Here is a 22,500-nt window from a genome sequence, read left to right as displayed (position 1 = left end):
CAATATATAGAGTTTATTAAATACATGAAATATAAAAATGTATATACATATATATATATATATATATATATATAGGTCCAACTTCCACAGCATACAAATGATATAGAAAATATACCCCTTTAATTTTCTATATTATTTGTACTCTGTTTAAGTTGGACCTTTTTACATATATATATGTATATATATTTTTGTATTTCATGTATTTAGTATACTTTATATATAGGTGCAGGAGTGGCTGTGTGGTAAGAAGCTTGCTTACCAATCACATGGTTCTGGGTTCAGTCCCACTGCATGGCACCTTGGGGGCAAGTGTCTTCTACCATCTGAGGCTGACCAAAGCCTTGTGAGTGGATTCGATAGAAGGAGTCTGAAAGAAGCCCAGCGTATGTGTGTGTGTCTGTATTTGTGCCCCCACCATCGTTTTGATAACTGATGTTGGTGTGTTATTTACGGCTCCATAACTTAGTAGTTCGGCAAAAGAGATGGATAGAATAAGTACTAGGCTTACAAAGAATAAGTCCTGGGGTCGATTTGTTCGACTAAAAGCGGTGCTCCAGCATGGCCGCAGAATAATGACTGAAACAAGTAAAAGAGTACACATCGATCTGCCTAATTGGCTTTTCCCCATATAAATATTTACACACACACAGATGTGGGCAAGCAAACATACATACACACATACAGACATAGACACACACACATCAGCCACATGTATACATATAAGCACATGTGCATATACGACTGCACATCCACATTTATGCATGCACACACATTCACACACACATATTACCATTTATATACATACGTTAATGCTTGCTTTTATGTTTAGTCATAATAAAAACAATTTCACGATAAGCTGACAGGTTACTTTTATACGTTTGTGGAGAAAAAGATTACTCATCATCATCATCATCATCATTTAACGTTCGTTTTCCGTGCTAGCATGGGTTGGACGGTTCGACTGGGGTCTGGGAAGCCAGGAGGCTGCACCAGGCTCCAGTCTGATCTGGCAGTGTTTCTACAGCTGGATGCCCTTCATAACGCCAACCACTCCATGAGTGTAGTGGGTGCTTTTTTACGTGCCACCGGCACAGATGCCAGAGGAGGCTGGCAGTGGCCACGAACTATTGGTGCTTTTTACATGCTACCAGCACAGGGGCCAGGTGAGGCTGGCAATGGCCATGATCAGTTGGTGCTTTTTATGTGCCACCGGCACAGAAGCCAGTCGAGGCGGCGCTGGCATCGGCCACGTTCGGATGGTGCTTTCTACGTGCCACCAGCACAGGTATCACAACTACAATTTCCATTTGATATTTATTTTGATGTTAATGTACTTGACTCATAAAAATATTGATGATAGTGACTTCAAAGTTTTGATCAGTTAAACCAGTTAGACTGCCATATATATATATATAGATAGATAGATAGATAGATATATGTGCATGTGTGTGTGTATACACACATATAACAACTGCATAACTATATGCATACAGAATTAGACAGATGTACATACATAAACAGACATGTATAATGCAGATATGCATGGTCACACGCACGCACACACACACACACACACGCACAACTCCTTGCACACTGCTGGCATAAGGCTACAGAACAACAATCCCTCTCACCCCCCTCTCTCAGCATACTGATAATTAAATGGGCTATTTGCCATGCATGCAATTAACAAGAGGGTGGTGCGAGTAATAGCAGCAGCCGCAGCAGCAGAGGTAATGATGGTGGGGGTGGGGGTCGCGGTGGTCAGTGGTGGTGTGTGTGTGTGTGTAGGTAGTGTTGTGACAGGGGTTGGCAGTGGTGTCGTAGTGGAGGTGGTAGTTGTGGTGATTAATAATAGAATTAGTTATATAATAGCACAGCCATTGGTTGTGGTTGTGGTGTTAGCGGTGGTGGTCATGGGGGTGATAGGTGGTGGTGGTGGGGGGATGACGATATTAAATATGAATATTTAACAAAATGCCTGCATTAATAAGTTTTGTGCAGTAATTCAGTGCCAGAAACAGTAAGGTGGGTTAAACGTCCAGTGGACACACGGACACACACACACACATACACGTGTGTGTATATATCGTTTATATATATAATATGTATACATACACACACACACAAACACACACACATCATTAGTGCATATATATATCTGTGTTTCTGTTTGTGTGTTTGTTTGTGTGTGCGTGTGTGTGTGTGAGTGTGTGTGTGTGTGTGTGCGTGCATGCACAGGTGAGGCTATGTAGTCAAGAAGCTTGCTTCCCAACCATGTGGAATCGGGTTCAGTCCCACTGCACAGCATGCATATATCTTTATCTTTCATCTTTTGTTTCAATCACTGGCCCATGGCCCTGCTGGGGCACTGCCTCAAATGGTCACAGTCAAATGAATTCACCACAGTACATATTTATCATATATCTTTTTAAAGCCTGGTACTTATTCTATCAATCTCTTTCGTTGAACTGCTAAGTTATGGGAACATAAATAAACCAACACCAGTTGTCAAGCAGCAGTGGGGTTCATAAACACACACACACAGATATATATATATATATATATAGGAAGGGCATCCAGCTGTAGAAACCTTGCCAGATCAGATTGAACCCTGGTGCAGCCTACTGGCTTGCCAGCCCTCAGTCAAGTCGTCCAACCCATGCCAGCATGGGAATCAGACATTAAACGATGACAATGATGATGATGATGATATATATAAGAAATAATTAAGATTCGGTTGAATTAGGTACATAAGTTGAGGTACTAAGTCAGTCTGGTATGATCCGCACAAAGCAAATAAGTAAGAAGACCACTCAGAGAGCGCAAACCTCCACCAAGGCAACACCAACATCCTCTCAATGATTATCCAGAGATGATTTTTAAAATGAGAATATCTGAAATAAAATTGACTGCTCTTACAAATGAGAATACTAAACATGAACCCGACCGCTCTCAAAAATTAAGTAAAAAAAACTGGGAAAATAATCCAGAATCCTTGTCTGGTACTGGATCACTCCCAAAATCTAATCAGTTTGTGCCAGTCACGTGACCAAACATCCCTGAAAGTTTCATCTGAATCCATCCGCCGGTTCTTGAGATATCTTGTCCACGGGCAAACAAGCAACACGCGACTGAAAACAACATCTCTGCCTTTGCTAAGGTGGAGGTAACAAGGATGTCCAGGTATTAATGCATTACTGCCGTTTATTCCAAACTCATGTAATGTTTTCATTGATTGATTAAATGGAGCCACTTGAAACAGCCGTAATGCACTTATACCTGGACATCCTTGTTACTTATTTGCTTTATATATATATATATATGCTTTATTTAAAGCAGCAGAAAATTCAACAAAACCTGTTACTCTGAGTTTCACGTTGCCGTTCATATTATTGTATTTAGGAAAGGTCATTTTGCCAGTTTAGCCAATAAAAACACACGCATTATATATTTGGTGTTACTTTGCTTCACTGTTATTTATTTTTTACATTAATCGTAATCTTATTTCGGCCAGAGTTCTTTCGTCACACTCCTGTGACCGCATCAGTGGTCCTTTGCTTTCTTCTTTCCTATTAGGAAGGAGAGACACACAAATAAGAAAGAAGAAAGCAAAGGACCACTGATGCGGTCACAGGAGTGTGACGAAAGAACTCTGGCCGAAATAAGATTAAGATTAATGTAAAAAATAAATAACACTGAAGCAAAGTAACACCAAATATATAGTGCGTGTGTTTTTATTGGCTAAACTGGCAAAATGACCATTCCTAAATACAACAATATCTGTTTCAACACATAACTTCACATAAAAAATCTTGCACAACAAATATATATATATATTTATACACACACACACACATATATATATGGTGGTGGTGGTGGTGGCTGTCTGCTCCTTATGCCGAGTTTGACCACCTCCTGCACCTACACCTTAGAACCATCATGGCGTCTGATGTGGCTTTTTAAACCAGACAATGTTCTGAAAAGACACCCACATAAGATTGCACATCCAATTTGGACCACAAAGAGCTGCAGGTAAATTCTGATCTTTGTGGACCTTAAAATGTCTTTATATATATATATATAAATCATCACCTTTATATATACTCTCACCTCCCCCACATCCCAACACCACATCACATCACACCACCATGCACACACAAGCACTGACCACTTCCCAGCACCCACATCATCATCCACACACCTACATATGCACACACGCACACATCATGGTCACCAGCCCTCTTCCACACGCACATAATGCTCTCTTATACACAAGCACACACACCTTCATTTTGGGACCACCACTACTTTATTATCTCCCCTTCTTCCTAACTCTCTTGTGCAACCCCTCAGTCCAGCATTGGCCATGATAAATCACTAGCCACTACACATTCTTTATTTTCTCTCCCTGTTTCTTTCTGTGGAAGCGCGTAGGCTCAAAACGTTAAAGACGTTTTCACTTCCCAAGCATTAAACTAATACATCTGTTTGTTTTCTACACCACCTTTTTTTGTCTTTTGTTTTTTGTGAATTTTCCCTATATATATATATGTCATCACCTTCAGCCTTTAACATCCTTTTTTATGCAACTTGTTTTATGTTCAAGCCAACCAGATCCAGCCTATCACACCAACCCTTCAATGTCATTTTAAAATTATACAATCGCATCATCAAAATTTCAAAGCTGTGAGATAATGCATGATTAATTGAAAACAATGGGAATAGAAAAGCATTACAGTTGACAGAATAGGATGAATGCCAAAGGGTTAACAAGACCCGAGGAAACTGTGTGATCGTGTGACCCCAACGACATCAGGTGAACAGAAAAGGAAGTGTCCACTGGTTTCGTTTCAGTGGGACATCATCAGTGGCTAATTTCAGTCTTTTAACTGTGCTGGAGGGTCAGCAAAGGACAAGAGTACTATATGCTGATAATGCATATGTGTGTGCATGTGTGTATATATACGTGTGTGTGTGTGTATGCATGTATGTATGTATGTATGTATGTGTGTATGCATATTTATGCATGCATGTGTGTGTGTAGATGAATATATATGAGTGTGTATGTATATACATGTACGTAGCTGTGTGCATATATATTATGTATGTGCATACATACAGGAAACTGTCAGAATGATGTAGACGCCTCTGATGAGAAACCCCCCCACCATAAGTTTCAGAAATCAATTTAAAACGGTGGTGCATCAGCATGGCCACAGATATGAGCTGAAACTACATAAAAAAACCCAAAAAATATGTATACTTGTGTGATTGCGTGTGCGCGGTTAATAAACATGTTGTTCTTTAGTTATAAATCAGCCCTGATTGAGCAGACCTATGACCAAAGGCATTCCAGCCAGGACCATCCCCGATTTTTAGAACTCTATAATACACCATTATCTATGCTGGCAGATTAATGGTAAGCGCTATATTAATAGAAACAACACATGACGCAAAACTCAAACACAGCAGATTCTAGGAATAAACTAACACCAAACAATGACACGGTCAGAACTATTTCCTGGTAACGAAACAAAAACTGACATCACCAGACGATAAATATAAACTCTAATAATAATAAATATAGAAAATAGACACACAATTCCCATAATTCTCTTTAACAATAAAATGGTAATAATAATGCCGACCATCACTAATATCAGTTCAGACAGAAGCCAAACCCAGAAAGATCTTTGGATGTGAGGAAATTTATTATTCCAAACAAGTTTTAATAGAAATATGAGAAAATCTCAATAAGAACACTTAAACTGTCTTCAATATCACACACACACACATATACGTGTGTGTGTGTGTGTGTGTGTGGAATAAAATATCTTTGTTTTCTCTCTATATATATATAATATTCACACAAACACACATATACATTCTTTTATTCTTTTACTTGTTTCAGTCATTTGACTGCGGCCATGCTGGAGCACCGCCTTTAATCGAGCAACTCGACCTCAGGACTTATTCTTTTGTAAGCCCAGTACTTATTCTATCGGTCAATTTTGCCAAACCGCTAAGTAACGGGGACATAAACACACCAGCATCGGTTGTCAAGCAATGCTAGGAGGACAAACACACACACGCATATATATACATATATACGACGGGCTTCTTTCAGTTTCCGTCTACCAAATCCACTCACAAGGCTTTGGTCGGCCCGAGGCTATAGAAGAAGACACTTGCCCAAGGTGCCATGCAGTGGGACTGAACCCGGAACCATGTGGTTGGTAAACAAGCTACTTACCACACAGCCACTCCTGCGCCTATTACATACATACATTACATACATACACACATGCATACATGTATGAGGAGTTTCCACTGACCAATTTCACTCCTTAATGTGACTGATGGACAGAGAGGCTGAACCTGAAACCATGAGGTTATGAACCAAGCCCCTTAACCACACAGCCACTCTTGCACGAGCATATACATATATATATATATATATATATAGGCGCAGGAGTGTCTGTGTGGTAAGAAGCTTGCTTTCCAACAACATAGTTCAGTCCTACAGTGTCTCCTATAGCTTCGGGCCAACCAAAGCCTTGTGAGTGGATTCGGTAGATGGAAACCGAAAGAAGCCTGTCGTGTGTGTGTGTGTGTCTATATATTTATGCGTGTGTGTCTGTGTTTATCTCCCCCACCATCACTTGACAACCGATGTTGGTGTGTTTCCATCCCTGCAATCTAGCAGTTCAGCAAAAGAGACTGGCAGAATAAGTACTAGGCTTACAAAGAATAAGTCCTGGGGTCAATCAATGGCTATAGTAGAAGACACTTGCCCAGGGTGTCATACAGTAAGACTAAACCCGGAACCATGAGGTTGAGAAGCAAACTTCTTACCACACAGCCACACCTGCACACGCACACACACACACACATCACAAGTCTTGAGGGCCCTCAAAAGGACCTGGATATAACTTCTTCCTGATGAAACAATTAAATCTCATTCTCTGCAATAAACTAGGTCTAGAACCCTCAATCACCAACAATAACTTAACCAGGACCCTTTATATTTTCAAAAAGCTGTTTCTGCGATAAAAGACTTTTCTGATACGAAAAATAAAAGGTACATAAAACAAAAGAAAAAAAATCAATATAAAACAAAAGTTGAAGAAAATTTAAAGGTTAACTTACTTGACCAACCAAAGGTTTGCCATCTTCAGGGTCTATTATGAAAACTCCATCAACGAGACCATTATCATAAGGGGGATATGTCCCCTTTGGCTGCTGACTGCTAATTGCACCATCCTAATTATCAGGTAAAAAAAAAAAACTAAATAAGACAAGAATTTCAAAAAAATTCGTAGTTTGTCACATGGTAATTGTCTTCTAAGATCTGAAGACGTAGCTGATGGTCCTTTCGATCACAACAGACCATTTTATGTTGTAGTGTGGTTAAGTATCTTACAGGTATCTGACATATGAACCATTAACCTTTCCATTCCTGTATTTCTGCTGAAATTCTTATGTTTCAGCTAATTTTTTAAAGCAACAGAGAGTTTAGTAAAATAATTTTGTCATTATTAATAAATGAATATGAAATTTTGAAGGAAGGTTTTAATTTGGATTGCTTTAATCCTTTCATTACCATATTTTTGTTGAAACATACTGGCTTTGTTTCAATTAATTTTTGAAAATAATGAAGAATTCAGTAAAATAACTTCGTCAATATTAAGATAGTGTTTCGCAAATTTTAATGAGAGGTTTTAATTTAGTTAAGGTTATTTCTACAAATATCCTAAAACTTTAACGAGATAATGTACAAAGCACTGCTAACACAGTAGAACGTGGTACTGACTTATAAAAACATTTAATATACTTAATAGCATATTGTGGTTGTATAACGAAATGGTATTATGTCTTTTCGACGGATGTCACTTCGTCAAACGTCTTTTCATTCAATAGTTTTTTTTATCCAATGACAAATCTTATCAATAAAATTCTCAATGATTATTTGATTTTGATATTCCCCTTGTTTTCTAAAGAGTTTATTTAAAATTGGACAAAAAGACAGACAAAAAAATCATTGGACAAAAAGATGTGGTCGAAGTGACGTTGGACAAAGTGACATCAGATGAAAAGTCGGGTCATGTAACGAAATACCTCATACCTACAAATCATTAGTTTTAAGTTAGATCGCTTTGAAACAATAATTTTGTACCGTTGGTAGCAAAAGGGTTCAGTTCTCTGGCACAATCAGTGTGACACAATGTGTGACAACAGACCATATTGTAAATGTGGCTGGGTATTTCACAGACATGTGACACATGTAACATTAACCATTTTGTTACCCTATTCTGTCACAAAATTTGAAGCTATGATTAAGTTGGTGTTTGGAACAGAAACTAGTACAGAATTTTGATGGAAGATTTTAATTTAAATCATTTTAAAGCAAGAAGTTTATGTCATTGAATTAAGAATAGTCTCAGGTGGGTTGGTATGAAAAGGGTTACTGCAATTGTGGGTGATACAGGATGTGACACAACTGTGGCTTTGAATCACACCCACAGATCAAATTGTATTGTAAGTATGACTGAATATTCCATACACATCATGTGACACATGTACCATTAATGAAATACTCTGGCACAACCATTGTGACTCAGTATGTGACATGACTGTCACCTTTAATTGCAACTACAGTCTGTTTGCTACATTTTAAGTACAGTTTCTTTTGACGCAATTACATCCACAAGACTAACCTCACCCCCAACCTGGGGCAAGAGCAGAAAATATCCACCCAAGATACTACAGAGTCATCTTAACAGCATTATAGGACCCGGACACTGGGCCCGGCTCTGTAAGTATCTATTTGTTGACAGTAATCCATAGCATACATAGATCAGAATTGGGGCAAAAGACCAATGAGGGCACCAGAAAAATCAATGCACTGGGCCCCATGGTATTTATTTCTTGACAGCAAGTCACAGTCAGGCCCCTAGAGCCATGACATCCCCAAGGAAAATGAATGCATTGAGCCTTTTAATATTTATTTATTGATACCAGCCACAACGTAAATAGCTCATAATTAGAACCCTAGACCTGTGAGGGTCCCCCCACCCCCAAGAAAATCAATGCATTGGGCCCTTTAGCATTTTTCCTGACAGCAAGCCACTATCAGGTCCCTAAACCAATGTGGTCCTCCAGAAAAATGAATGCATTGAGCCTTATAGTATTTCTCTATAGCAAACCATAACATACATAGATCATCACCAAGCTCCAAGACTCATGAGGCCCCAAGAAACTGTCCAGTGAGCCCATTCCTTAAGATGGTGCTGACAATAAATTCACTTCAAACCCCAGACCTAACAATTGCAAAGCAAACTTTTTAACAATTCTGCCATGGTTGGCCAACAAACATAATAAAGAAATTTTTTTTAAATACCATACATCAACACATTAAAAATATACAAACATGTCTACAAAGACACTAACATCTACAAAGACACTCGGGCAGAGAGAGAGAGAGAATATGATCGTGAATTATAAATGGTAAAGTGGTCTGCAAACTCACCACAATCATTATGTAATGTTGGCCATGGGCGTGGAGATCTTTCACGATCTCTGGTAAATCAGCAAACAGGTTGTGGTCATAGGTCCAGTCCAGCTTCTTGTCCATCGAATCAATATCATTCCACTGGACATCCTGAAATCAGATTATTGGCAATACCATAAATAAACACTGCATTATGTTGTGTGTGTGTGTGCGTGTGTGTGTGTGTGTATGTATATGAACATATGGTATCTGTACACGTGTGTATAGGTGTGTGTATGTATATGTGTCTATATGTTATGTGACAGGTGACTGTTTATATTTGTATATGTATGTACATATATGGATATATGCAGTGTCTATGTTATTAGGGTAAATGTGTGTGTGTATGCATAGATGTGTGAATGTATATGTGTATATGTACAGGTGCATATGTATGTATGCGGATATATGTATGTGTTTTTATATCAATGTGTATGTGTTTGTATGTATGCAATCAGGTATATATGTGAGCATGTGTGTACATATGTGTGTGCATAAGCTTGCCTTTATATATATCTATGCGTATGAGTACATATTTAAATGTGTACGTGGGTGCACAGATACACATACAAACACCTAAATGTGTATACATACATACAAACACACACACATAAACATATAATTCAAAATGATACAAAAAAACAAGACAGAGACAGGTGAGGGAACAACAGACAGGGTGTATTTGTTTTGACGCTGAGGGAAAATGGAAGAAGTTTTTGATATTTCAAGCCCATGCTCTTTTCAAGAAAGGAATGAAAAGAGAAAGAAACAGATGGAGAGAGGGGATAAAAAACAGAGAAAAATACATGTCTGGATAAAAGGCTGCACTTGTTGAACATAAATATATGTGTGTGTATATATATATATATATATATATATATATATATATATATATATATATACTCTTTTACTTGTTTCAGTCATCTGACTGCGGCCATGCTGGAGCACCACCTTTAGTCGAGCAAATCGACCCCGGGACTTATTCTTTATAAGCCCAGTACTTTTCCTATCAGTCTCTTTTGCCGAACCGCTAAGTGACGGGGACATAAACACACCAGCATCGGTTGTCAAGCAATGTTAGGGGGACAAACAATGACACACAGACATACACGCACACACATATATATATACATATATACGACGGGCTTCTTTCAGTTTCCATCTACCAAATCCACTCACAAGGCTTTGGTCGGCCCGAGGCTAAAGTAGAAGACACTTGCCCAAGATGCCACGCAGTGGGACTGAACCCGGAACCATGTGGTTGGTAAGCTAGCTACTTACCACACAGCCACGCTATATATATAATGCCTCGATATACGAGTTAATTTATTCCCAGAGACTACTTGTAAAGTGAAAACTCATAAAGCAGAGCAATAATTCCCATGGTAGCAATGTTATAAATCATAATTCTTTCTCAGAAAAATATTTTGCTCATAAAATTTATAATACTCACAAATAAATGGTAATAAAACAACAGTAAAATGTAAAGAATATTTTATGCAAAATAAAAAGAATCGTTTTCTGAATTACTTTCACTTGCACAAAACTTGCATACACCATCACTTGAAGATGTGATTGCCAATTCACAAGCACTCATGGACAAACTTGTAGATTTCTTTTTAAAAAACAAGTCTAGAATTGTTTGCTTAGAAGAAGCGTTTTTTTCACTCTCAATAGATTTCTTAGTAACATGCAGAAGCATTTGTTACGATAGCAGGAACTTTTGCACTTTGATCAAAATTTGGATCTTGTGCTTGGAAAATTTCAGTTCACCATACAAAAGTGAGCTGGAAAGTAAAATTCGTAAACCCAGGGTTTTGTAAAGTGGGCCCTCATAAAGTGAGGTATTATGTATATATATATATATAAATTACTGCTTATTTATATATATATATATATATATATATAATATATATATATATATATATATATATATATGTTACTGTATATATATATATATATATATATATATATATATATATATTACTGCATATATGTGTGTATTCACATTATTCTATACATTACTGTATCCATATTACTGTATATATATATACATATATCATGATGATGATATATTTATGTATATATATATACTCTTTTACTTGTTTCAGTCATGTGACTGTGGCCATGCTGGAGCACCACCTTTAGTCAAGCAAATCAACCCAGGACTTATTCTTTGTAAGCCTAGTACTTATTCTATCGGTCTCTTTTGCCGGACCGCTAAGTTACAGGGATGTAAACACACCAGCATCGGTTGTCAAGCGATGTTGGGGAACAAACACAGACACACAAACGTATACACACATACATATATATATATACATATATATATATACGACAGGCTTCTTTCAGTTTCCGTCTACCAAATCCACTCACAATGCTTTGGCTGGCCCGAGGCTATAGCAGAAGACACTTGCCCAAGGTGCCACACAGTGGGACTGAACCGGGAACCATGTGGTTCGTAAGCAAGCTACTTACCACACAGCCACTCCTACGCCTATATATATATATATATATGATCAAAAATTTAACAAAAATATTTTATAAAACATAATAAACAGAAACTTTGTAGCTTATTCTTCATCCGTTATCATCCAAAAGATCATTAGAATTTCGCACCTATATATATATATATACATATATACATAGACACACATACACACATATATATATGATATGATCTATATCCACCAAACTTTAATATAAAACTGAATTACATTTTTGTTAAATATAACTCCAATCAGATGTGTAGAATGTGGTTGTCATTTGTTTTCACACACACACACATGCGCGCACACTCACACGCATACGTATGTATGTAAGTATATTAATGTGAAGCCTCACAAAAATGATATTATTTTCTCTATTGATAACAGAGAGAAGAAAAAAGTGCACTGACAATAACAACAACAACAGCAGCAGCAGTGTCAACAACAACAACACACTGAATGGCTTCAGAAAAACATCTCTTCCAGCACGAATTCACTTGGCACAATTCTACATACAACAATTGCAGCGTGGAAGGTGTTTGTAAGCCATTTAAGAAATACACAAAAGCCGTTCGATTCACTTCAACATTTAAGTTTAATTTGTCAAAATATTTTCGTCGCTAAAATCCGCGACCTGTTCACTGACAAAAATCCGTGCTGCATCTGTCAGTGAACAGGTTGCGGTCTTATAGCGACGAAAATATTTTGACATATTAAACTTAAATGTTGAAGTGAATCGAACGGCTTTTGTGTGTTTCTTAAATGGCTTACAAACACCTTCCATGCTGCAATTGTTTCCGTTCCAGCACACGATCTCAGATCAAATCACTTGCTATGCAAGTACATCTCCGTAATTCTACATACATCTGAAGAAATATCTGGTAATCTACTACAACATTTAATTTCCCTCCACAGTGGTTCCCCCATGTTAACGCAAACATTCCAACATGTGAAACCATAAATCCAAAAATATTTTTCCCTCTCTCCATGTTTTTCCTCTCATCTCTCTCTCTTGAAGAGCATAGGTTCGAAATGTCAAAGACTTTTCTATTTTTCCCAAGCGTCAAACTAATACACCTGCTTGTTGTTCCCTCACCTGTCTTTGTCTTTTGTTTTCTCTACGTTTGAACCACATTTCATGTAGCAGTCACCATTGTGGCACAAGCTGCTACCATATGTCATAGTTACCTCTGTAGTGGTTACCACATGTTAAGGTGAATGCTCCATGTTGTGGTCACCACTGAGGTGCAAATAGTTACATAAGCACCAATTACCTGTGCAGGGTTTACCTCATCTTAAGGTGAGTATTTTATAAAATGGGTCACCTCGGTTACCTGCATACTGGGTTACTAATTTTAAGGTGAATATTTCATGAAGTGTTCTATCATATATTTTATCTTTACTATTTTTTCGTATCAATCATTGGACTGGGGCACTGCCTTGGGTGGGGTTAGTCGAACAAATCAACCCCAGTGCATATTTTTAAAGTCTGGTACTTATTCTATCAGGAGTGGGGGAGGGGGAGGTTCTGAACCACTAAGTTACAAAGATGTAAACAAACCAACACTGGTTATCAAGCAGTGTGGTGGGAGACAAGCACACACACACACACACAAATGCTTCCAGTTTTCATCTACCAAATTCATTCACAAGGTCATTAGTCAGCCCCTGGCTATAGTAGAAGAGACTTGCTGATGGCGCCATCAAGTGGAACTGGACCTGCAACAAATTGTTAGCAAAGTGTATTCCTTGACCACACAGCTACACACAAAAGTCATTCTCACTTATACAAACAGTACAGTTCAGAGGTGACTCCAGGTCATCAGCACTCATGCTCATCACAGACAATTTTTCATTCATCATCATCATCGTTTAATGTCCGCTTTCCATGCTAGCATGGGTTGGACGATTTGACTGAGGACTGGAGAACCAATTGGCTGCACCAGGCTCCAGAAGAATATTGTAGAATGGAAACTTTTCATAGATTGGAATTCAAATCCTAATCTCTAGAGAAATTTATTGTTTCAAGAAAACATTGAATTTGAATTACTTTCAATTTTTACGATTACAAATAACAACTCAGGAATGTGTGAACAACGTCGAGAGAACGTCTGCTACGAATGATATTTTTTGACACAGGGCACCTCTAAGACAACTGCCAGACACTGAATGAAAATAAATGAACTGTGACCAGGCTCAATAAAAGGGGCCCCGAGTTATTGGCTGAAATTACATACTTGAAGTCAGAGATGGCAGAAATGAAATCAGCTTGCAAATACACGTTGACTTTAATAAATTTATAGTTGGGCTAACCCCAAACAGCCCAAGTGCCAGTGTCACCAATGGTGCAGTTCCTTTATGACGTTTATTAGTAGAACACCAAATTTGAGGACACAGCCTGCACATTATTCATGAATATAAGAGTTTTCAGATCTGGCTGTGCAGATAAGAATCTCACTTTGTAACCATGTGGTTTTGGGTTCAGTCCCATTGCAAATGTCTTTTTTACTATAGCCCTGGGTTGGCCAATGTCTTCTAAGTAAATTTTGGTAGATGGATATGGTGCAGAAGCCTGTCATGTACAGTAATACCTCGACTATCATGGGTGTTATGTTCCAAACACCATTGCGATTGGTGAAAATCCGCAAAGTAGAAACAGTACTGTACGGTATATTTTTTAAAATTATTTTTATAATTTGTATATATTTATTTTATTATAAATGCAAAACAACACCATGGAAGAATTGACGTAAACTTAAATAATTAACCATGACAGGTGAACCGCAATACGGCAAAAGATTACAGTACATACATACATGTGTGTGTGTACATCTGTGTTTCCCATTATCACCACCACTTGTCAATCAGTGTTGGTTTGTTTACACCCTTGTAACTTAGCAGTTTGACAAAACTGCTTGATAAAATAAGTACCAGTTACTTAAATACAAAGCAAGTGCTGCAGTTGATTTCTTCGATAATGCCCCAGCATGGCCACAGTCCAATGACTGAAACAAATAAAAGATGAAATACAAAAGACTGAACTATCTTTCAGACTCTATGGTGTACTCAGCCAGAGCTAACAGACTGTAAATGCCATATACAAAGTCATTTTTTTTTTATCTTTAAGTTATCTTTAACATTCTTTTGTCACTGTGACAGGTCACGGTGAATGACTAAGCAGTATGGAGAAGTATTAATCTACATTGGGTTGGCCAATGCCTTCTTTGATGGCAGTCGTCATGAATCCAAGAAAGACAGTTTTGCAACTTCTGGCTGTACAAGCTGCACAAATGATTGGTTTATAGTGATCGGATGCATGTGCTGCACAATAAGCTCACTCTCTCTCTGTCAAATTGACATTATTTTACACAGGTGAAGGTGTTGAGCTGGCAGAATTGTTAGCACGCCAGGTGAAATGCTCAGCAGTATTTCGTCTGCCTTTACGCTCTGAGTTCAAATTTTGCTGAGGTTAATTTTGCTTTTCATCCTTTCAGGGTTGATAAATAAGTACCAGTTACTTAAATACAAAGCAAGTGCTGCAGTTGATTTCTTCGATAATGCCCCAGCATGGCCACAGTCCAATGACTGAAACAAATAAAAGATGAAATACAAAAGACTGAACTATCTTTCAGACTCTATGGTGTACTCAGCCAGAGCTAACAGACTGTAAATGCCATATACAAAGTCATTTTTTTTTATCTTTAAGTTATCTTTAACATTCTTTTGTCACTGTGACAGGTCACGGTGAATGACTAAGCAGTATGGAGAAGTATTAATCTACATTGGGTTGGCCAATGCCTTCTTTGATGGCAGTCGTCATGAATCCAAGAAAGACAGTTTTGCAACTTCTGGCTGTACAAGCTGCACAAATGATTGGTTTATAGTGATCGGATGCATGTGCTGCACAATAAGCTCACTCTCTCTCTGTCAAATTGACATTATTTTACACAGGTGAAGGTGTTGAGCTGGCAGAATTGTTAGCACGCCAGGTGAAATGCTCAGCAGTATTTCGTCTGTCTTTACGCTCTGAGTTCAAATTTTGCTGAGGTTAATTTTGCTTTTCATCCTTTCAGGGTTGATAAATTAAGTACCAGTGAAATACTGGAGGTTGATGTAATCAACAAGTTCCCTCCTCACAAATTTCAGGTCTTGCACCTCCAATAGAAAGGATTATTTGTACATGTGAAGGTGGTGAGCTGGCAGAAACGTTAGCACATCAGGCGAAATGCCTAGTGGTATTTCGTCTGCCACTACGTTTTGAGCTCAAATTCTGCCATAGTCGACTTTGCTTTTCATCCTTTCAGGGTCGATAAATTAAGTACCAGTTATGCACTGGGGTCGATGTAATCGACTTAATCCATTTGTCTGTCCTTGTTTGTCCTTTCTGTGTTTAGCCCCTTGTGGGTAGTAAAGAAATAGGTATTTCATCTCTCTTTATGTTCTGAGTTCAAATTCCGCCGAGGTTGACTTTGCCTTTCATCTTTTCGAGTTGATAAATTAAGTACCAGTTCCATACTGGGGATCAATCTAATAAACTGCCCCCCCCTACCAAATTTCAGGCCTTGTACCTATAGTAGAAATGATTATTTGTACAGGTGCTTGGTGTGCCACCTGTCAGATGCTGAAGCAACTGCAGAGCAATGTGAGGTGTGTTTTGCCCAGACGTGGAATCAAACCCTTAATCTTCCGATTGTGAGTACAACACCCTCACCACTAGGCTATGTGCCCTCAATCCACACCTTGTATTTCTTTGTAAACCATGAATATCGACTTTTCTAAACAACTGTATTTTCTAGAATGGCATGGCTGGAATGATTTATTTGCAAAGGAAATTGGTTTTACCACTGATAGAGAGTCAGAGAGACTGATGCATGTAACTTAAATATATGCATATGAATATATGTATGTATGTATGTATGTATATATACACACACAAGTCAGCTAGTGAGCCGGTACATAGTTGTTCAATTTGGTAGAAATAGCAGCCAAATGTCCCTCAAATTATAAGTTATCATATAAAATACAAGAAAGATACATTGGACAATTATGTATTGGACATGTAAAAATATATGAGATGGTCAGCAAAAGAATGTCCCTGGTCATAGATTTGCTCAATCAGATCTGCTATGGATCTAAACAACATACACACAGATGTACACACACACAGATGTACACACACACACGAATGTACACATGCACACACAACAACATACACAGACAGACACACTGTTGACAAGCACAGCTTCAACGCTATTATCATTTAGTGTCCATCTTTCCAGCTGGCATGGCTTGGACAGTTCAACAGGAACCAATGTGCCAGTGGATGGCGTTGAGCACCAATGGCTACTATGACATGTTTTCTACAGCTGCATGTCCTTCCTGATGCCAACCAATTTACAGAGAAGTGCACCAGATGCTTTTTTTGTTATGAGAATGGCATTAAATATGGTCACCAAGTAACTCACAAGACAAGATCACTTGACTGAAGGCAGGTTGTAGCATTTAGAGAAGATGGCTTTATGCCAGGTGATGAGAGGCTAATGTAAGATAGTGGGGACAAGAACAGATGTCTTGTTATGGAGGAGATACATGGCTACCCCTACTGGAAAGAGAAGTAAGCAAAAAGATGGTGATGATAAAGTGTCAATGCGGAGAGTACCCTTAAGTAGAAGAAGGTGAATTTAGAGAGAAGCGGAAAAAAGGAAACTGAAACTTACATATGGTATTTTGGAATCTCTCATTCTTTTGATGACAGCTTTCATAGTAGCAGAATTATTGTAACCCCAACGACAGAGGTGAAACCCAAGAGACCAATAAGGGGGCATGAAGGGTCGACCAATCAGTTCCGTATACTGCTGGACGACGGCATTTGGCGTGGGTCCAGTAAACACGTAGAAATCCAGGACTCCTCCCATTGTACGGTATGTGACGGATGGCTGAGGCTGGAAGTCAATTTCTGCAAAAAAACATCAAATTATAATAAGAGAAACGTTTTTATTCATTCACAAGGAGAAATAATTTTTAAGTTCAAATTTTAGCACAAGGCCAGCAATTTTTAAGAGACATGGGAGGGTGGGCTAATTGATTCAACAACCCCAGGGCTCAAATGGTACTTGCTCTATCAACTCTGAAAGGATGAAAAGAAAAGTTGATCTCAGGGGAATAAAGAACCAAAAAGATGCTACTAAACATATTACCAACATGCTAATGATTCTGCCAGCTTACAAGACAAATGGTTGGAAACGTGTGCATGTAACACACACACACACACACACAATGAGCTTCTTTCAGTTTCCACCAAATCCACTCAGAAGGCTTTGATTAGCCCAAAGCTGTAGTAGGAGTCACTTGTCAAAGGTACCACACAAAGAGAGCTTCTTAACCTCAAAACCATGCCAACACATGTGTGTGTGTGTGTGTGTGTGTGTGTGTGTGCATAGGATTTTGTATTTGTTTCTGTCTGCAATTGCTTGTACGTAAGCTGCAGATGCAATGTGGTTGTTATCAGTTAATCTGATAACAACTCATCCAGTTGCCAAGGCCGTGTGGAATAAGGGTACCCTTACTCGATAAACAGGTGAAGGTCAGAATCAGGAAGAGCATCCAGCTGCAAGACAATGCCCCCCAAATAACATATTTGTCAACCCATCCAAGCATTGAAAAAATGGATGTAGAACAAATGAATAATTGAATGAATATAAATACATGGTGGGATTCTTATAGTTTCCTCCTCAAAGAATTTCACTCATATGTTATTGGTCAACCCAAGGCAATTGTCAAAGACTGTTGCTCACGGTTCCACACATGGGAAAGGATCTGACACCATTTAGCTATTCCTGCATCTACGTGGAATCGGGTGTAGTATGCAAGAGAGAAGACTGCACAGGTTTGGTCAGGTGATACATATGGATGAGGACTGTGGCAGAAAGAAGAGGTGATCGCTTAAACTGGATGGACCTCATGAAAGAGAGAGAAGCCAAGAAAGAACAAAAAGGGACAAAGTATTGAAGGCTGATCTCAAGATGCTGAGTGTTACAGAGGAGAAGACAAAGGACCAAGTTGGTTCTTTTGCTGTTCTTCAGAAGATCCGTCCATTACAGCTGGAAATGGTATCCTGAAACCACTCAATTATGCTCGTACATGTGGGGCCCCTGTCCTCCCCTCCTCTCTCTGACACATCAAATATTCCCCCCACCCAATCTTTGGTACTGTTGTACTGTACTCACTGGAGGGCGAAAACGGCACATATTACATCTCTGCACCTCCCAGATGGTTGCACCACCCCTGGAACACTTCCATTCCTCACCCTCCTCACCCACAGTATATCTCTATCTTCAGCCACTGTTCTCCCCACCCTTCCCCCTGCTATACTCCATCCTTAACATCTTTCTTATCTGCTATCATCCTCAATGCCCTCTCATTTCTACCATCAAGCCCCATTTACTACAGCCCCCCCCCCCTTATGTACCTCTACATCTCCCGCCCCACCACCCCTACACCTTGCACATCACCCCCACCCCACCACTTTCGGTTCTATTCACCTTCCTGAGACATTCCTATCTCTCCCTCCTCACCCCTCTCCATTCTACTGTTCCCCATCATCTGGACCCCGCCCATCCTTGTTCATCACTCACTACACCTCTCCCCACCTCTGCTATACTCCTACCCCACCCCACACTCTCATGAAAGCATCCACTTTCTCATCCCGTACCATGACCCACTCTCTGTAGCCTCGTTTGTGCTCAGCTTTTTGTACTTCGAGAGTTTGCTCAGGCCCCCCCCATCCCCACCCCATCATTACCTTCCTTTTAAAACCCTTCGGGGCCATGTACCTCCTCTATAGCAAGACACCTCTGCTTCACCCTTTCTCATATTCTCGCCTTTCAACACAGGGCACAAAGGCCAACCACCTCCACCTTCCCCTTCCAAATACTTCCTCTTAACAGTGGAAGGCTCTTTCCTTTTCTCCCCCCCCCCCCCCGCTCACACCTCTTCTTTTTCTGTCTTGCAAGTGACATGGCAAACTCATTTGTGCCAGTGGCATGTAAAAAAACCCGCCCATTACACTCTTGGGGTGATTGGCATCAGGAAGAGCATCCAGCTGGAAAAGCCACGCCAAGGATGACATCTGAGCTTGAAGCCGCTTTGGTGCATCTCGCTGGCTCCTGTCAAATTGTCGAACCCATGCCAGTATTGAGAGCAGACATTAAATGATGGTGATGATGATGACACACACACACAAATATACATACACACACAAACAAACATATACATAGTGTACACACAGAAATGTATGTGTGTGCGAGTCTGTGTGATTGTTCATACACAATACACAATATATATATATATATATATATGGACAGTAACACACATACACACTCGAATACATATGTAGACACATCCACACACACACAGAGGCATATATATATACATACATATATATATATACATACACTATACATACACACACACACACAGAGGCATATATATATATACATATATATGTGCCTCTGCCTCTGTGTGGATGTGTCTGCATATGTATATACGAGTGTGTATATGTGTGTATAGATGAGTGTTACTGTGCATATGTATGAAATACATTAATCAAACTTGTTTGTAGATGAAACCAACAACAACACAAACAACAACAACAAAACCTATAAAATTTCACAAAGCGAAGAACAAAACTGAAACGGTAAAACAGCACCGTGTTAGTCTATCAGTGTGTATTGATTATTTTTACTGATTCCATCTGTAATTGGTAGTTCCACAACGAAGAACGCTTTAAGACTGCTACAAAGAGTTTCTGCTGAACAGAATATAGCCAGGCTTAATGGTAAGTCTCAGAGGAAGAACAAGATGGATCTATAGTTTTGTGTGTCTTGAGGGAGGTAATATAACACAAGGAAATGGAAGAAATTGTCTGATGCTGTTGTTGCTGTTGTTGTTGTTGTTTAACCCTGGGTCAACGCTCACTGAATAGGCCTATGATCAAAGGCATTCTAGTTCAAGATTATGCTGTCATTTCCTTATGTACAGAGAATGTGGAATTTCATTATCCAACGTCTCCAATTCCATGATGGTATGGAGGTTTTTAAGGGAGATTTGACTGCTATTTCTAGCAGGCCAAGCAACCATGTGGCAGTTCTTTCTCTTACTCTGTTGTCTGTTGGTGATGGCGGTGGCGGTGGTGGCGGCTTGTAACAGAGTAAACTTCTTTTCAAGCCATTCATTACAAAATGGCATGGAATAAATACACAAACGGTTTAAGAAACAATACTGCTACTACTACTACTAATGATGATGATGATAATGATGATGATGATGGTTACTCCTGTCAACTTTGATGTATGAGTTTTTGAAGGAAAGGATTTTTTTTTAAATAAGGATTAGAAACAAAAGAAGCTGCATCTTATTTGTGATGGATGCATGAATATAATTTGAGTCCAGAAATGGATTTTTCTATGAAGTCACAATGGGGAGACTGAGGATTTTGATTTTACCTGCGACTGCACAAATGTGGCCGTTGGTTGCAGGATATAATTCTTTCAATAAGGCGGCAATCTGGCAGAAGCGTTAGCGCACCAGGCGAAATGCTTAGTGGTATTTCGTCTGTCGCTACGTTCTGAGTTCAAATTCCGCCGAGGTCGACTTTGCCTTTCATCCTTTCGGGATCGATAAATCAAAGTACCAGTTTCGCACTGGAGTTGATATAATCGACTTAATCCGTTTGTCTGTCCTTGTTTGTCCTCTCTGCGTTTAGCCCCTTGTGGGTAGTAAAGAAATAGGTATTTCATCTGGCTTTACATTCTAAGTTCAAATTCCGACAAGGTCGACTTTGCTTTTCATCCTTTCGGGGGTCGAAAAATAAAGTACCATTTACGCACTGGGGTCGATGTAATCAACTTAATACCTTTGTCTGTCCTTGTTTGTCCCCTCTATGTTTAGCCCCTTGTGGGCAGTAAAGAAACATATAATTCTTTCATTGCCCTGTTTCTTCAACTCAAATTGCTTAGATACATCAAAACACATTTTTCGCCACTCAGACCAATCTAGACAATAACTTTCCCAAGATGTGAAATTAACCTGTAGAGATTTTTAATGATTGCTTCAACCCATCCTTATACCTAAGGATGGGTCCTCCTTTACTGTGGAATCTCTCTACTTGTCCTTACAAAAGAATCTCGCATACAAACAACATGACCTGCCCATCTGCACTGATTTCTCCACACAATAATAATCATAAAAAATACTTTATTGGCACAAGGGCCACAGAAACATTTAGGGCAGTTCAAAGACAAATGACAGTGGGGGTTTTATACAAAAACATGTAAATAATAAAACTAACAATTTTCAAAAATCTTAACAAACAAAATTCCCACTAGGGGGGAAATACCATCCGGGGTTAACCAAGGAACCACACAAATCCCAAGACACTCTATTTACCAGAAGAGCCATGGC

General features: G+C 39.0%; 1 protein-coding gene across 1 annotated transcript in view; it reads right to left on the bottom strand.

Moving 5' to 3' along the window:
- The window catches only part of LOC115220794 (lysosomal alpha-glucosidase-like), a 191,461-nt gene that overhangs the window by 26,286 nt on the left and 142,675 nt on the right, over positions 1 to 22,500 (bottom strand). The window contains exons 6-8 of the mRNA XM_029790937.2: positions 17,757 to 17,995; positions 9,530 to 9,661; positions 7,150 to 7,263 (exon numbers count right to left, since the gene is read on the bottom strand). Of these exons, the coding sequence (XP_029646797.1) occupies positions 7,150 to 7,263; positions 9,530 to 9,661; positions 17,757 to 17,995 (485 nt within the window). The remainder of the gene's footprint in view (positions 1 to 7,149; positions 7,264 to 9,529; positions 9,662 to 17,756; positions 17,996 to 22,500) is intronic.

Source organism: Octopus sinensis, linkage group LG17, assembly GCF_006345805.1.
Source record: "Octopus sinensis linkage group LG17, ASM634580v1, whole genome shotgun sequence".
In the NCBI taxonomy this organism is placed as follows: domain Eukaryota; kingdom Metazoa; phylum Mollusca; class Cephalopoda; order Octopoda; family Octopodidae; genus Octopus; species Octopus sinensis.
The sequence above is the reverse complement of the archived record's forward strand: the minus strand, read 5'-3'. Positions and strand labels throughout refer to the sequence as shown.